The sequence below is a fragment of the Nymphaea colorata genome, chromosome 13 (genome assembly GCF_008831285.2).
Source record: "Nymphaea colorata isolate Beijing-Zhang1983 chromosome 13, ASM883128v2, whole genome shotgun sequence".
NCBI classification, from domain to species: Eukaryota; Viridiplantae; Streptophyta; class Magnoliopsida; order Nymphaeales; family Nymphaeaceae; genus Nymphaea; species Nymphaea colorata.
In genome coordinates, this window is record NC_045150.1 from 1805156 (window position 1) to 1820320 (window position 15165).

Below are 15165 nucleotides of genomic sequence, written 5' to 3' on the forward strand. Positions count from 1 at the left end.
TCCAAATGAAATCACAAAATTTGTGGAAGCAACAACAATTACTTCTGCAAGTACCTCTCCAAGTTAACAAGACTCCAGACACGAAAACTCGGTCTAAGAACAATATTCCAAGTTAGGTAAAGAATTCTAAAGACAAATATTCAAATCGGCGGAAGAGGAAGGGGTAGGGGCGGGAGGTAGACATCGAGAGGGAGGCATTAGCTTCCTTATATATATAACCAAATGACTAAAATAAAAATTGATGCACGATTTACTATTATCTGTCTTGTAAGCTATCCACTAACATTTGATATAAATAAACCTAATGAAATTTGGAAACCGCTTCACACATAGAGGAGGAGCTTCAAGCCTTCAAGCCTATGTTTTTATGTTTTTATTCTCTCATCATCTTTTTACCTTTACGACAGTTGCACGTAATTTTAGTAACAAAGTACATTGCATCAAATAACAGTCACTTGGGAACTTTTAGTTGAATTATTCAAAAGTACAGACAAAGAAAGCAATTTAAATAAATTGTAGTTACAGTCTTCAAGCCAACTTCAACACCCCAATCAAAGGAAAACCCCTTCCTTTCCCCCTGGATTCTTTCACATGATACATGGTCCAAGCTACTTCAAATTCTACACATGTTTCACTCGAATATAGCTTCCACATAATATAACGTGAACATGCCGGCAGAATTATCCTTGTCTGCTCGTCCACTTCTTTATGTGAAGCACGTCGCCAACAAGAGGAATGATTGGCTTCTTCTTCACTAATTTCCTGTTTTGCTGTCTCCATTGTATAGTGTCGCCTTCTTCCTCTTCTTCTTGGTCACGCATGATTAGTAGCTCAGCCAAAGATTGCCTTCTCTTATATGATATGCCAGCATTCAGATCCCTGCCCTCACCAACAACGTTGTCGCTTATATCGTTGTAGTCGCCATAGTAAAGAGCAGCATCATGACTTCTTTCTTTCTTGGCTGCCAGCACGGTAACTGCTGAAGCCTCATTGACAGCGATTCTCGACATTTTCTCCCTGATTTCGTGGTTCAGTGAAGCGACCGCCATCTCGGTAGCGGACTCTCTCTCCTTGAGATTCTTAACCTCTAGCTTGGTCTTATCCAGTTCTGCTTCCAGCCTCTGGAGTGACAAAGCCAGATCAACTTCACTGACGGGACTGTCGAGTTTGATTGCGATCGACTTACTGTTGCCAGCGGAGGCGGCCGGCTTCTCGGCGTACACTTCGCCTACGAGGAAGCGCTCGCCGAAGAGGGCAACGGCCTCTTTCACCGACCGGAACGGCCGACTAGTATCGATCTCCACTCGCTGGTGCGAAGGTGCCTCAGATGGGAGGGTTTCCATGGAAACTCTTCTGTACATGAAAGACCGACTCAATGAATGCTGCTGCGCCATACTTATGATGTTGGTGCCTTTGCTTCCACTTCACATGGTACAGAGATATGTGAAGTTGGTGTTATCGGTTGATTGAAGAATGGATTGGCAGAAGCACAGGAGCAGAACAGAAGACGACTTCTCACCTAACGTGAGAGGGAACAACGGCCTTGTGGTTGCCCTCTGGTCATATATTTAGGTGCCTGTGAAAGACGGGCAGGGTGGGTCACCTGCAGGAGCAGCTCCTGTCAATCTGAGCGTTGGCTCCAGTGATGGATAGTCAGGATTCGACGCCCGCTGGTGGGGACCTGAAGAAACCCATGTTTTCTTCCTGGCCGGAGCAAAGATATTCAAATTAGGCCAGCTGCCAAATTTGGTAGGTTTGGAAGAGTTTACTGCAGCTGTTCTTTAGGGATTTTGTGACTAGTTTAATCATGCAATTTTTTTTTTATAGAAATCCTGGATGCGTCGATCCTATCGAAATTGGTATATGTTGGTAATATTGTTATTTTCTTAACTAAAATTAAAATTATTTTTTTAACAGTTAAAATACTAAAAAATGAGAAAAAAATAAACATTATTACTGTGCTGCTGCATTTTTACAGAGGACAAGAGGGATACGCATCCGTATATACAGGCTAACATACGTTGGTTTTACTAGATAGCATATCAAAAGTTTTTCTTTCGATCCACTATCTTACATTAAGATAAGACATTAAATTCGGTGTCCACCATCTCATCATTCCCGGACCTCTCTAATCCTTAGTCCACCAACATGGTGAAACTTATTGACCCGAACTCTGGAACTTATAAGTGGATCTGAAAGGAAAAATATGGATTTCAAATGATCTCCCAATTCTTAATAAATTTAAAACATTATAAAAGCATTAATATTAAATCTTCATAAAATCCAATCCATGCATTAATTTCAATTATCTTTTTTCAGACTTATAGACCAGATCCTTCAAGTTCATCAGTGAAAACAGATTTAAAAGGTCCAGCAGGAAAACAGCCAAACAAGTCGATCGAATGGTACTCATACTGCCAAAAAACCAGCAATAGTGGTGTGTCAATTCCACCTCCCTCCAAGTTCCTTAGTGGATGGAAATGGTAACCAATAAAGAAGATTCACGATAAGCTAAGTCCACAATTCGAACGACGAAGTTAGTGAAGTATTTGGTGAATGCCTAAGAAATTTAAAGAAGCCTGAAATATGGTTCTAATGAAATATTTGAAGTTCATGGCTGAGATGTGGACCAGATTGGACATCCATACGGATCCTCTGAGAATCACTTAGAATGTGCATGTCCAAGTTATTGCAAAGTATCTGCGTGTGCCCACATGTTAGGCCTAATGCCCATTTCAAACCCACCTCTAATCTAGATCCGCTTGATACGGATTTGGATCTCAAGGGACTAGATAAGTCCAAATACATAACCGCGGACTTTCACAACCTTCTTCTCAAGACGTTGACCTTCTTTAATCTTTGTTCAGCATCCCTGTTGACAATATTTCCGTCCAAAATTACCTTCAATTTGCTGTGGGGATTGGAATAATTATTAACCACTAGATAATGGTCATAGGCATTAACACTAGGAACTAGATGCTATTTGACTAGTGAATATCAATCCTGATAACTAATAGATGTTCAAACATTAAAAAGCCAACATTCAGCAGCTTTTTGTATCCGGTCGTGCATAATCTTCACTGCATATAAAGTGCAGCTACATATAAAGCGCAATTGTAAAGATTAATTTGGCAATTATAAACGTGTAGTTTATGTATACATATACACGTATAAAATATACATATATAATATGTATACTATTATAATATGTGTATGTTATGTATATATATGTTAGTGTACATGTATACTATAATATACACATATAATCACTTATGTGTATATATATACGTATATGTTGTATAACTTATACAACATAGTATATAACATATGTATATACTATATGGATATAGACATCGTGTGTATAACAATATATAATGTACATCTAACGTTACATATTATAATATACACATATATGTATACTATATAGATTATGTTATGTATATGTAATATATAATATGTTGTATTTAACTATTTATATACGTATTATGTATACAAATATGTATACATAATATTCATTAATATTATTATGTATAACATTATATAATTGTGTACATATACAATTATGTATTTCATACATACCTATACAAGTACATTATATGTATTATGTATTGGATGTGCCTCCTTAACCACAACAAAGTGAATAAAAACTAGTATCCTTCTAACCTTGAGTGCAAGGGGTAACATTCATGAGACTGGTTAGTCATGTCTTTTCGTGGGAGTAGTATCCACGGCACTCTCAGCTATAAGAGCTAAGGCCATTCCCATTATCCATACTCCTTTGGTTCTGAATGAGTTGTACTAAGGTAACTTTTTAACAGTAAGACCCATGTCACGGGTCACATTGGTATGGGTAGGGTAAGACTTATGTCACATAAGTAGGTAGGGGTGCTGGTATGGGTACTAGTGCGGGTAGTACAAACCATTTAAAAAAAAACTGGGTGAAAGGTTATGGCCGCAAATACAAAACAAATGAGAGATCGTTAAGATGCAACCAATCACTGCATCAGAAAACCCTGAAAACCAAGCAATACAAAAAAAAAAAAAAGAACTCGCATACCTTTATGTAAACCAGATCAGCAGAAGCAAGTTAAAGGACAAAGAACGAGGAGGAGGCGGAGCGGCGGAAGAAAAGAAAGAAACAAAAAATCACCGTTCGTTGGAGTGTAATCGCTAGAGATTCACTAGAGAATCACCATTCGCCGAAGAGGAAGAAGCAGAGAATCACCGTTTGTCGAAGTGGAGAATCACGGTTCATCGCTTACTGGAGTGGAGAATCACCTCCCATTGTCGTTCTCTATCGGTGAAGAAGCAAAACCGTCGAAGCAGTTTGGAAAAACTCAATGGTTACGATATTTTTAACATGAAAAATGTAAACCTCTTTAAAAACCTAAAGCATAAGTACCTCGTTAAAAACCTAAAGGGTAAGTATGTACAATTTTGACTCGTCGACCTCGGGTACATACAGTCAATGGCATACTTGCAACGTATCCGAGGCCGACGCACCCGTACTGGTACCGGGTGCGGGTACTGCTCCTTCAAAGCAGTACCTGGACTAATTACCACTGTGGTTTGCATACAACCATATGCTTTTTCCACTTCAAGTATGGACTGCCCCGTCTTCTTTTTCTTTTTCAACGACAAGATTGAGGGTGCGGACCACCAAGTTTTACAAGAAGAAACAATGAGAATGTTCAGTCAACGGAATGAATACTTGATTCAAACACTTCAATTTCACACTCTTTTATCACCTTAGAACTTGCTCTTTCATAAACCTTTCTCCCCCTTTCATTTTCTTTGAAGAACTTGGCGGCGATGAGTCTTGATTACAAAGTCTAAATAGAACAATACAACCTCAAGCAACAGAAGTGTTTGAACCTTATTTAAGGCTTTTAGCGCCCCTTACCACCTGTGTTTGTGACAGTTGTTAAGTATTCAAGAAAAATCATATGCTTTAGCGTTATCACTAAATGGGGTTTGGCATAATGAGAAAGGGGGTGCCTGGCATACGAATGGTCATGGTTCAGCTCCCGTCAAGTAGAAAAGACGGGTTTTATTTACCCGTAATCGGCTTGCTGTTTTACCGCTGGTCTCTAGAGGACTCAGGTGTGTGTTTTTTCTAAACAGGTTTAGGGAAGGGGGAAGAAATGGGCGCACAGTAAACTTTGCAGATATGAAATCACACAAATAATTGGTGTTCGATTATACCTTGGATCCAGAGCTGGAAGAGAAGCAGACTGCACCCAAAAAAGAAAAGTTTAAATCCCAACTGAAGTAAATCATACTTCAAAAATCCGAGTCTAATATATGCCTCCCAGTGAACACTTTCACAAGTACGTCGTCTGGTTGTTCTGACACCATCACTTTATTTGTTTCCTCTCGTTTCGACAAGGTAATGTTTCAAAATGAAAATTACAACATCAATAAATAATTGGACTTACAGGTACAGTGGTTAGTGCACCAATTTACAGTCCCTGCATCATTTCTTGACCTGTACAGGCAACACATTGGAGGCATCTGCAGTAAAAAAAAAATTAAAAGAATAATGGAAAAAAAGGCAATTGGAGGAGACCAAACCACACATGACTATCACAGCAAAAAGTTTGCAGCTCCAAAAGAAATGATATAGGCAGGCCAATAAGTTATACGATTAATTCGCAGATGCCCATGTGGGCCTCTAATAGGCTCCGAATAAGTAGGAAAATGGAACACCCAATGGTATAGCAGTGAACGGACAGCTTCATGCGGATCACCAAGCCAGAAGAACCTGAAGCCAACACTACCAAAATTGGCCTCATTCCATCACGCTGATGATGTAATGATTCCCTACTTCAAATTGAACATGCTTCTGCTGCAATACTACCAAAGCCTTGGGAACTTCTTGCTATACAAAGTAGTCCTGCCGGAGAATAGTAACCAAATCTGGAGATAATCCGTCATCTCTTTGCTTCTCAGACTCTCCATTTGGTAGATGTACAAGCCATGAAACTGAAGGAGCAAGTGGTGAATACAAGCCTGCAGTAATTTATGTAGATTAGCAGTTGCATAACTCGCCAGCTTAAAGAAAAATATGGACAAAGACCACTACCGTCTGATTCAGCATTAAATGGATACTTCAGTGCCAAACTTGGCTGATACAGAGGTATCACAGCCACCAGTTGTTCATTTTTAAAATTATTTTACATATTTTAACTTTTAAGGCATTTATTAATTTGAAAATATTTATTTATTCATTTTAGGTATAAATAATATTGTTTGCCAATTCACAACCAATTCAGCAATCTAAATTGCACCTGGTCAATTTGGTTCATCTTCCAATTTTCATGACACCGACAGGGACTCAATTTTAGGGAAATCACAACATAAAAGCCACAGCGATGCATTAGAAAACAGCCCAAATGAGAAACCAAAAGTTTCAAACACTAAAATAATTTGGCAATTACATAAAAGAATAATTAGCGGATGGCTTTGCTTTATGGTTTCACAGATTTCTCTACCATTTCACGTCATGAACACTAAAAGGGAAAAAAGTTATTTAAGTAAAAGGAGCTAATGAGGCTGTCAATGCATTCAGTGGACAAAATCTAACTGCACCACCACGTATTCCACTCACGTCTGTACTGGACACAAGGTCACATTAGATATATCCAGTATGCAGTTTCATTTGTCAGGGACATGACAAAGTTCACGTTCACCATTGCTCAATAGAAAAATAACAAGAAGTTAGAAATATCAACCACCTAAAGCTTTACCTGTTTCTGGAGGTGGTTCAGGTTCTTTAGTTGCATGCAATATTGTGGTTCCTGAGAGCACTGTAATTATTCCACATATCTCTGATGCTATGCTACTAGCACTCTGGCCAGACCAGTCCTACGCATACAAAAACTAAAAAGAATATGAAAATCCATGAATAAAAAGATGCAAAGGGACACACCGATGTTTTTGTATACCTTGAACATTATGGAGCTTGCCAAGATGGTCAGAGTTGTGAACATAGCATAATAGATTGGCGAAACAACTGCTGTGTTGAATGTATCAAGTGCCTGAAAAAAAAAAAAAAAAAGGGAAGGATCACAATTAACAACAGAAGGGACTTAGAAACTTGGACCAGCTTATTACTATTCCCTGATGTTTTACTATGTCATTCATGCTCCCAATCAAAAGAAGATGCAACTGAAAGGTCCAGTGGAAGAAGCCTGACTATGATGTACAGACTTACAGTCCTGTGAGACGTGCATACCTCTCATAAACACCAAAATTGTCTAGAATCTATCCACTTAGAGGAGGTTTGAAATTTTCTTGTCATAGTAAAAGGACATCAGTTTCTTCACTGCTAAAAATGACACACCATCCAGGTTCAGTTACAATTATGAATTGACTGAAGATCATGTGATTACTGATTAACTAAAGCATGTGACAGAGATTAGAGAAAGACAATTTGTCTCGAGAAATTGCTCTTGTTTGTTCTTGCCAAACCAGCAGTTGGTAATTCAAAAGAGACAACTCCCAACCAGAAGGCTCAACCAAACTCACTTACCAACAGCTTGGGTCTAAGTTGAGTATAAGACCTGAATAGGTCTATTGGGTTCTCAAGGGCCCCTATCAGGGCAGACCACTGCAGCCCATCATCCACTCCTAAGTACCATATTATTCTATGTGCTCAAGTGATGAATAAAGCCTAGAGCCTAAGTGTCATAGGCTGAACTAAGAATATGTTTGGTAGCTCCAGATCTTAGATCCAACCTCATATCTGACATGAGATCCACGGTTCTTGCAAAGATGATTTCTAGGATCCAGATCAAAGAGGGGGGTGGGGATTGGATCTTTTGAGCACACATAACATCCACATGAGAAGCTGTGGCAGGAGTTCTCGAAGCCTTCTCTGGCTGGGAAAGAGGGCTTCGAGGCCCACTTTCCTGCTGAAGAAGAGGGTAAATGTGTGTATATATATGTCATAGCCACAAATATCGTTCTTGGGTTTTTATCGGAAAGGTTTTTCTCGGATATTTTTTTTGGAAATTTTTTTTTTGGGGTGAAAATTTCGAGAAAATCTCAGAATTTTTTTTAAAAAATAAAAAATCAAAAGGTTAGGTAAAAATATAAGAAACAAAAAGCTAGTAAGAAGACATAAAAAACATCTAGTTAAAATGATAAAAATGATAAAGTAATAAGTATTATATTGCATCTAGGAGGTCATGTTAAATACCAAAAATAAGAAGAAATAATACAATGAAACAAAAGTTGAAAAAAATAAAAATAGAAAAAGAAATAAAAATAAATGAAAAAATAGAGATAAATTGATTTTTAACATTTCTTTCAAAATATAATGATATTTTCTCGTTTTCATCATTTTCTTCATTTTTTTGTTAATATCGCAATATCTTTTGAAAATATTGTGATAGTTGTGGATATATATATATACGAGAGAGAGAGAGAGAGAGAGAGAGAGAGAGAGAGAGAGAGAGAGAGGTGCATCATGGCCATGGCTGCCGAGGGTGAGAGAGAGTGTTCTATGTGAATACATGTACAGACCATCAAATAGGCATTTAAACTATGTCATATGGATGCGGGTCAGGATGCGGAGAAAATAATTTCTCAAAAAAGTTTAGGTGCGGGCACAGCGAGGATGCATATATGTGTCTGTATATATATGTATATAAATCATTTTTTACATAATTATTTAACTGTTCAGTAACCTTGTTTATCTATATTTACACATAACTTTATTAGAGATAGTTTAGTTATGTGCACATTTAAAATGATTAGACTGGCCCGGTTTGACTGACCGAACCGGATGAGTTGTGTTGGAAAAGCACCAGCTTGGACATCGGTGCAGCAGCCATGTGAAATAGCATTTAAATGTCACCTCGGATCTGAATATGAGGATCTCAAGTCCAAACACATAAAAACCCCTCAAATCTAAGATCCAAAGGAAACAAACATGTTTAATAGTACAAAAAAAAAAAGACAAAAATGTAGAATGCAACAATAAATGGTATTATGTAGCCACAGAAACAAACACATACAATTACACACAGTCACATAAAGATTGTTAAAATAACAAAAAACCATGTAGATAAATATACATATACTCTCTCTCTCTCTCTCACACACACACACACACACAAAAATTGTGTCTAATGCTTATGACAATGCACACACACACACACATACACACACACACACATATATACGTATATATATATATTATATTATATTATATTATATTATACTATATGTCACATAGGTATGGGTACGGGTGCCGGTGCGGGTACCGGTGCAGGTACGAGTACTGACCATTTTCAAAAAACTCGGGTGCGGGGTTACGGCCGTATATATATATATAACAATAAGAAATACTTAGAAAATATGTATCAAAATAAAGAATATACATCAACATAAACAAATAAATAACATAGAAAATATATATCAATGGTTTTTGCAGCAGTGTGTTTAAGAAACCTATGAAAAACTTTAAACATATGGACAACCAAGCAGCCCCCTCGTCAAATATGAATATCAATCGAATTTTCACATCCAAAGAATAAAATAAAAAGTAAGGGGAAAAAATTAAATCAAAGTAAAATGAAGCAGTTTGGATCTATAGGTACCCAAGTGTCAAAGTGCCCATTTTGGGTACGGGTACGGCGACATGGGTACGGCGACACGGGTACGTGAACCTTACTGAAGTACCCATGCGACTGAGATTATATTATACTATATTTATATATATTGTGTTGTCAAAATAAGGAAACGAAAGCATTTCTCAACAAAAAACTCATGATTATCAAGTATGAACTAATATCAATAAAATAACTGGATGGTATGATAAAACAAACATGTTAAACATTTCATAATATAATACAAACATAACTAAAAGCTTGAGAGATCAAATTTAATGAAGTTCAACAACTATAGTTTACATGTTTTATAGCAACCAAAAAAAAGTTGCAAGTAAACATCAATGCATTTCAATTTAATAAAGCATGAAAACTCTTACCATTTCCTAAATGTCAAGAGCTAATATTTTAATTCTAATTTCTAAAACTAAAGTCTTAATATAAAACTTTAAATTATATGGGTTGAACATTGTTAATCAATGGGTATATGGGTCCTAATGAACCTAGACAATTGGTAAGTGCACTTTGGTTTCGGTTCAGAAAAGTTTTATTATGATTTTACTCCAGAAAGCTACACACTTTTGGGAGCCAGAAACTATTCGACCACTTTGCAAGTTCGAGAATTTAGAAGACCATGTCCAGTAAAACATGGTGTTCTTCTATTTCACTGTAAAAGTTTCCAATACATCCTAATTGTGTAAGCAGATTAATGCCAATGGGGTTTGAAAACTATTTGACATAAATAAATCTAATCAAATTAAACACCATATTACTATGTACTTATCAGATAAAGTCTGACCCTTTTGCATGCCTACTTATTTGTAGAGGACTGACATATAGCATATAGAACATATTTTCATCATAACCTCATGCCAGAGCAGTTTGCACATTGGCTACCTGTTGTAGAATATGAAATAATTTCTGGATAACTTATGACACTAAAAAGCAACTTGATTCAAACGATGGTCAAATTCAAGTCCGATGTGCATGCAGATCTGTGCTGATAAACTCAACTTAGCCACCAAAAGGAAAAAAGAACAAGTCAAATCTCCACATGCCACTCTTAATTCAGGTGCATTTTATCACAAGTTATAGAGATTAGGGTCTAGTAGACCCTAATCTCTATAACTCGTGATGAGGTGTAGAGTTTTCAACTAAGGCAGACACATGTAGGTACGTTATTTGTTGATGAATGCAAAGGCTCATGCAGAAGAGTTGAAAGAGAATCACATAGTGCTTATCAATAGAGATTTTACAAATCATAGTTTGTGGTCATCAACATATCAATATATAGTCTTCAAGATAAATTACGTAGGCAGAATAGTAAAAGCAGCTTCTTTCTTCAAAATACATACTTTAATTAAACACATGCATGATATTTTAGATGGTTGGAGCTAGCTAAAAAATGTTTTACCCTCTATGAGAAGCAAGACTCATATAATATGAAAAGATTTATCTCACCATGTTCAGATAATTCAACTGAATCACGATACATGTCACTGCAACCATAGCAAAAATCCATGTCTGTGGATATCCAGCTTGGTTTGTACCCTCGATTGTGAGTTTGATGGCAATTCCAACAGCTTTGATGCTCATAACCTGCAACAGAACACAACAAGGATGTGCCACTCATGATTCCATGAATCAAATGGAACTTAATCTTAAGAGTAGAAAAATTGAAGAAACCAATCAAAAGAAACTGATAGGAGTTACTGTGAGTGAGCCGACTAGAGAACATATGCCCAAGTACACCATTATATTCGTCTGGCCATATCGAGGGGCAAAATGCAACATTAATGCTAGTGATGTTGCAACCACCGACGCGGTATACAGAAGAAAGGCTGAAAATTTCACAAATGCCAAAGTAAGCAAGATTTATTGCAAGATGATGATTGAGGATTATCCGCCAGCAGAAGTTAATAAGGCAGTGATCTGGAGAGATCCATTGGTTAAGATTCTTACCTGGCTGGGTTGCCAAATCCCAGATCTCTGTTACTGAGGTGAGGCTGTGCTCTGAAGGTGCATGAAGCACAATGACAGTAGAGCCTACTATGCACAACAGGCAACCAAGCATTCCCATTTTGTCCAATTTCTCATTCAACATGAAATGTGCTAGGACAGCGCTGTTATGCAGTAACATTTAGTCAACATTAGTATGCCTGTGGTCTTGGTCTGAGATATGGACTTCAGCCGCCAACCAACAGAATTTATGTCACTTCAACAAATGTCCTACAATATCTTTACCTTACAATTATGCTTAATGCCCCTAATGGTGTCACCAGAACGGCTGGAGCAAAAATATAAGCTACAAAGTTTGCGATCTCCCCACCAATCACTACATATATACATTTCAGAATCTGTAAGAGATCTAACCATTTCAATCCAAAATCTACAGTCATACGGAGCCCGGAAGGAAATATACAAGGAGTATTTCAACAGACTTACTAGTCACCATTCCTGCCCACCAAAGGGGCTCCAATAGATAACCATATCCTCCAGAACCTTACATGCAAAAAGAGCAAAGTTACCACACTCAAGTCCTTAAAGTCCAACAAAATCCAACCCTCATTGCAGAACGAGGGAGAAATTGAACTACGCAGCTCGAGTGTTACCTGCACGATCACCATATGCACCTGCACGTTTAAGCCCCTTCTTCTTCAATATGAAACTCGATCCAATGAACGCGCTGGAAACCCCAGCAAGAAGAAGCCCCTTGAGATTGTCGGCATCCAACACCGAACCGACTTGACTCCGCAAAGTCATGGTCAATCGCCCCTCTGGTTCACCATAAGGCAGCTTCGGCGAATCTCATTCACACCACCATGCTTTCCAGAACCCCTAAAACTAGCATACCATAAAGCCAAATTTGGAGGTTAAAGCTGATACCCATATAAAAACTTTCTCTCAAACAATTCAATGAAAGCCAACGAACACTCCCTGTCTTCCAAACTCCCCCATCTTCAATAAACGCAAGAGCAGGTGAAATATTTAAGCCCGTAACAGGAAGTTACCTGTAACTGGTGGGGGGAATTCAACCCCGACAGAACTAGAATTCAGAACTCTCAGAAGCATCCGAAGTTGACCACGAACTAAACGAAATAAAGAGAGGTTGAGGTTTGGATATCTAGATGGATAGCTAATAAAAAAAATAAACTACAGTTTGCCAACAGGAGGAAAATGAACACGAAAAACAGATCAAACTAGGTGCTGGCCTCGTGTTCGGCCTCACCTGCCAGTCCAAGGGGGGGAGAGAGAGAGACGACGATGACGATTAAGTTTTCTTTCCGTCCCATATACGAGGTAAACATCGCTGGAGAAAGGGAGGAGGAATTTGCCACGAATACAACGAATATGCGTGTTGGACTGGCGGCCTCGCCAGTCGCCAGAGTCGCCGTAACACATGGCACGGATCGGATCATGTGTAAATTCATACCGAGTTCGCTTAACTGGTACTGGATTGGGAAATTATTAGGAGATTTTATCGGACAAGAGGACCGCATGCTCGGGTTGGATCATTTCTTGTAAAAGTCGATTTGTGAACTTAAATCCGCGGAGCTGCCGTTTCCGTGAATCAGATTCAGCTGATGGTTGTCAATCACAAATTTTAATTCAACGCAAAAATTGCAAAATTAATTTGCACAAACTTTAATTCAACACAGATATTCGAAGAAAAAAAGCTAAAAAGAGATTAACTTTTGAGCAAATAGCAGATCAATTCTCCGTAGACCGCTGGGATGGCTAGATTGTAGAGTTCAGGAGCTAACACTCTTGCCCGTGGTTGCTGCCCATGTGCCGTAGATAGATTTACAGCTATTAGTTTCTTACTCAAGGTGTTCTGTAAGTCAACCTAAAGCGACAAACTTAAAAGCAAAAATGAAGATAAGGTCTTTTATGTGAAAGGTGGTTTGCCCCAAGTAAAAATTATCTACTTTTCATATGCTCTACAAAGAAAAACTTGGGACCTCATTGCAAAAAAAAACAACATAAGACTGGATTTAGGATATTATATGAAGGAAGCGTTGATGAAATTAAGAACTTTCTCGTTTAGAAAGGGAAGAGTTCCTGGTGCGGCCAATGGACATTTATTATTGGCGTGAGTACAAAGAGTATTTCATCTTACTCCTTAGTTGAAAATAAAAATTCACACTCTTTTCTCATCCTCTTATGATAGTAGGTCTGCTTTCAATTTCTAAGAGTGATGTCCTATACTTCAATAATTTTTTTTTATCATTTTTTATAAAAATTAATATTTCTTTCATTAGGCATCTCTTTTAGATTTCCGCGTCTTTTTATAAATTTTTATATTAAAAAAAATCTGTAGAAGTAGAAAACTTACATACAATTAATTAAAAACAAAAAAATAGTATTTTAAAATAGGTAAATCTTGGCACATGCCCGTCTTGAATGGACTACAAAATTTAAAACAATTTACCACAGAATTCTATTCAAATCGGCCAATTCAGTCTGATTATAATAACACTGACACTTGATGGTAGGAGGTTGCGATTTTATGAGAGAAATTAGTTGGAGCTTGGGATGGCCCAAGGATTTCAGTTTATATATATATATATATATATATATATATCCATTAATAAATTATCCATTTTCAAATGTCTTCTTGTATCTACGTTGGCCAACGGACAAGCCATTTAAGCCCTTGAATTAAAAAAAAAAAAACGAAATCCCCGACAAACGCAAGAAAGAAAAGGAGAAAACTTACATTTCATAAAATGCTAGAAATGTCCCATACTCCCATTCCTTTTCATAAGTTACCCAAAGAACCTACACGTTCATGTTCGGATGCGGATGCACAACGGATGCCCTAACGATACGGATTTGGCGTGTAGTTGTAGAAGAGCACTTGTGATCTTTAAAGTGTATAGAAACAGTTCGCTGCACGCTTTCGTGATCGCCTTGATAAGTCCGAGAGTGAGAGTTGGTGTTGGAGATGGGGTTTCCAACAAAGGAATATGGACTTGATGGTAGTTCAATGTGATATGAGGGAAGTCACGGGATGCTCTCTTTCAATTCCTTCAAATTGTGAAAAAGGATTCTGTGGCATTTGAGAAAAACTCTGCACCATTGTCAGTCCTAGTTTCTTTACATGAATTTGAAACTGGTATTTTGCATGGAAATAAAATTTTGCACTACGTATATGTAAAGTTTCTAATCTATACTTTATGAGGTATAGCCTTGCGGGTTAAAAAGAACGCGTCAACCAGAGAAAGAAAACGATGCGCCCCAAGTAAAGAAGATGTTTGGTAACCCATCCAAATGATGTACTCAATTAATCAAAATGGAAATATAGTATAAATGGAAAAATATGGGAATTTTATAAGATAACAAACCAAACACCGTTAATCAGAAAACCAATGATAAAGATAAAGACACAAGTCTAATAGCAAATAAGTGACCTAATTAGAGGATGCCATCCGTACGTTAGGTTCTTTAGGCACCGTTATGCCAACAATGTGTTCTTCTTCCTCAAACATGTAATGGTCATTCTCAATCTACCTTCCCGATCATCATTTTGGAGCGATGGTCTTCA

At 37.6% G+C, this 15165-nt stretch overlaps 2 protein-coding genes across 6 annotated transcripts; both read right to left on the bottom strand.

The window, feature by feature from the left end:
• Window positions 1–445: 445 nt before the first annotated feature.
• On the bottom strand, window positions 446–5499 carry LOC116266817 (WEB family protein At3g51220). 2 transcript variants are annotated; one of them, XM_050081210.1, is made up of 4 exons: window positions 5439–5499; window positions 5206–5234; window positions 1520–1704; window positions 446–1422 (listed from the first exon to the last, which is right to left on the bottom strand). In XM_050081210.1, exon 4 carries the CDS (start codon window positions 1392–1394, stop codon window positions 681–683), a length of 714 nt encoding a protein of 237 aa, XP_049937167.1. In that variant the 5' UTR covers window positions 1395–1422; window positions 1520–1704; window positions 5206–5234; window positions 5439–5499; the 3' UTR covers window positions 446–680. The 2 variants fall into 2 exon arrangements, with proteins under 2 accessions (XP_049937167.1, XP_049937166.1); XM_050081209.1 differs by lacking the exons at window positions 5206–5234; window positions 5439–5499 and adding an exon at window positions 2075–3103 and having other exon boundaries at window positions 446–1704.
• Window positions 5394–13008, bottom strand: LOC116266816 (probable magnesium transporter NIPA6). 4 transcript variants are annotated; one of them, XM_031648214.2, is made up of 11 exons: window positions 12847–13005; window positions 12629–12706; window positions 12230–12461; window positions 12063–12119; window positions 11862–11952; window positions 11580–11740; window positions 11331–11458; window positions 11079–11216; window positions 6948–7040; window positions 6750–6867; window positions 5394–6012 (listed from the first exon to the last, which is right to left on the bottom strand). In XM_031648214.2, exons 3-11 carry the CDS (start codon window positions 12378–12380, stop codon window positions 5882–5884), a joined length of 1068 nt encoding a protein of 355 aa, XP_031504074.1. In that variant the 5' UTR covers window positions 12381–12461; window positions 12629–12706; window positions 12847–13005; the 3' UTR covers window positions 5394–5881. The 4 variants fall into 4 exon arrangements, with proteins under 4 accessions (XP_031504074.1, XP_031504073.1, XP_049937165.1 ...); XM_031648213.2 differs by having other exon boundaries at window positions 12629–13005; XM_050081208.1 differs by lacking the exons at window positions 12629–12706; window positions 12847–13005 and having other exon boundaries at window positions 12230–12613.
• Window positions 13009–15165: the final 2157 nt, after the last annotated feature.

Excerpts from the sequence above, each read along its gene's own strand:
- LOC116266816 (XM_031648214.2), bottom strand. The coding sequence starts at position 12,380 with ATGACTTTGCGGAGTCAAGTCGGTTCGGTGTTGGATGCCGACAATCTC. Across the intron at positions 11,953-12,062 it reads GTGGGCAGGAATGGTGACTA|TGATTGGTGGGGAGATCGCA; the intron begins GTAAGTCTGTTG and ends GTATATATGTAG. Across the intron at positions 7,041-11,078 it reads AGTTGAATTATCTGAACATG|GCACTTGATACATTCAACAC; the intron begins GTGAGATAAATC and ends TTTTTTTTTCAG.
- LOC116266817 (XM_050081210.1), bottom strand. The coding sequence starts at position 1,394 with ATGGCGCAGCAGCATTCATTGAGTCGGTCTTTCATGTACAGAAGAGTT.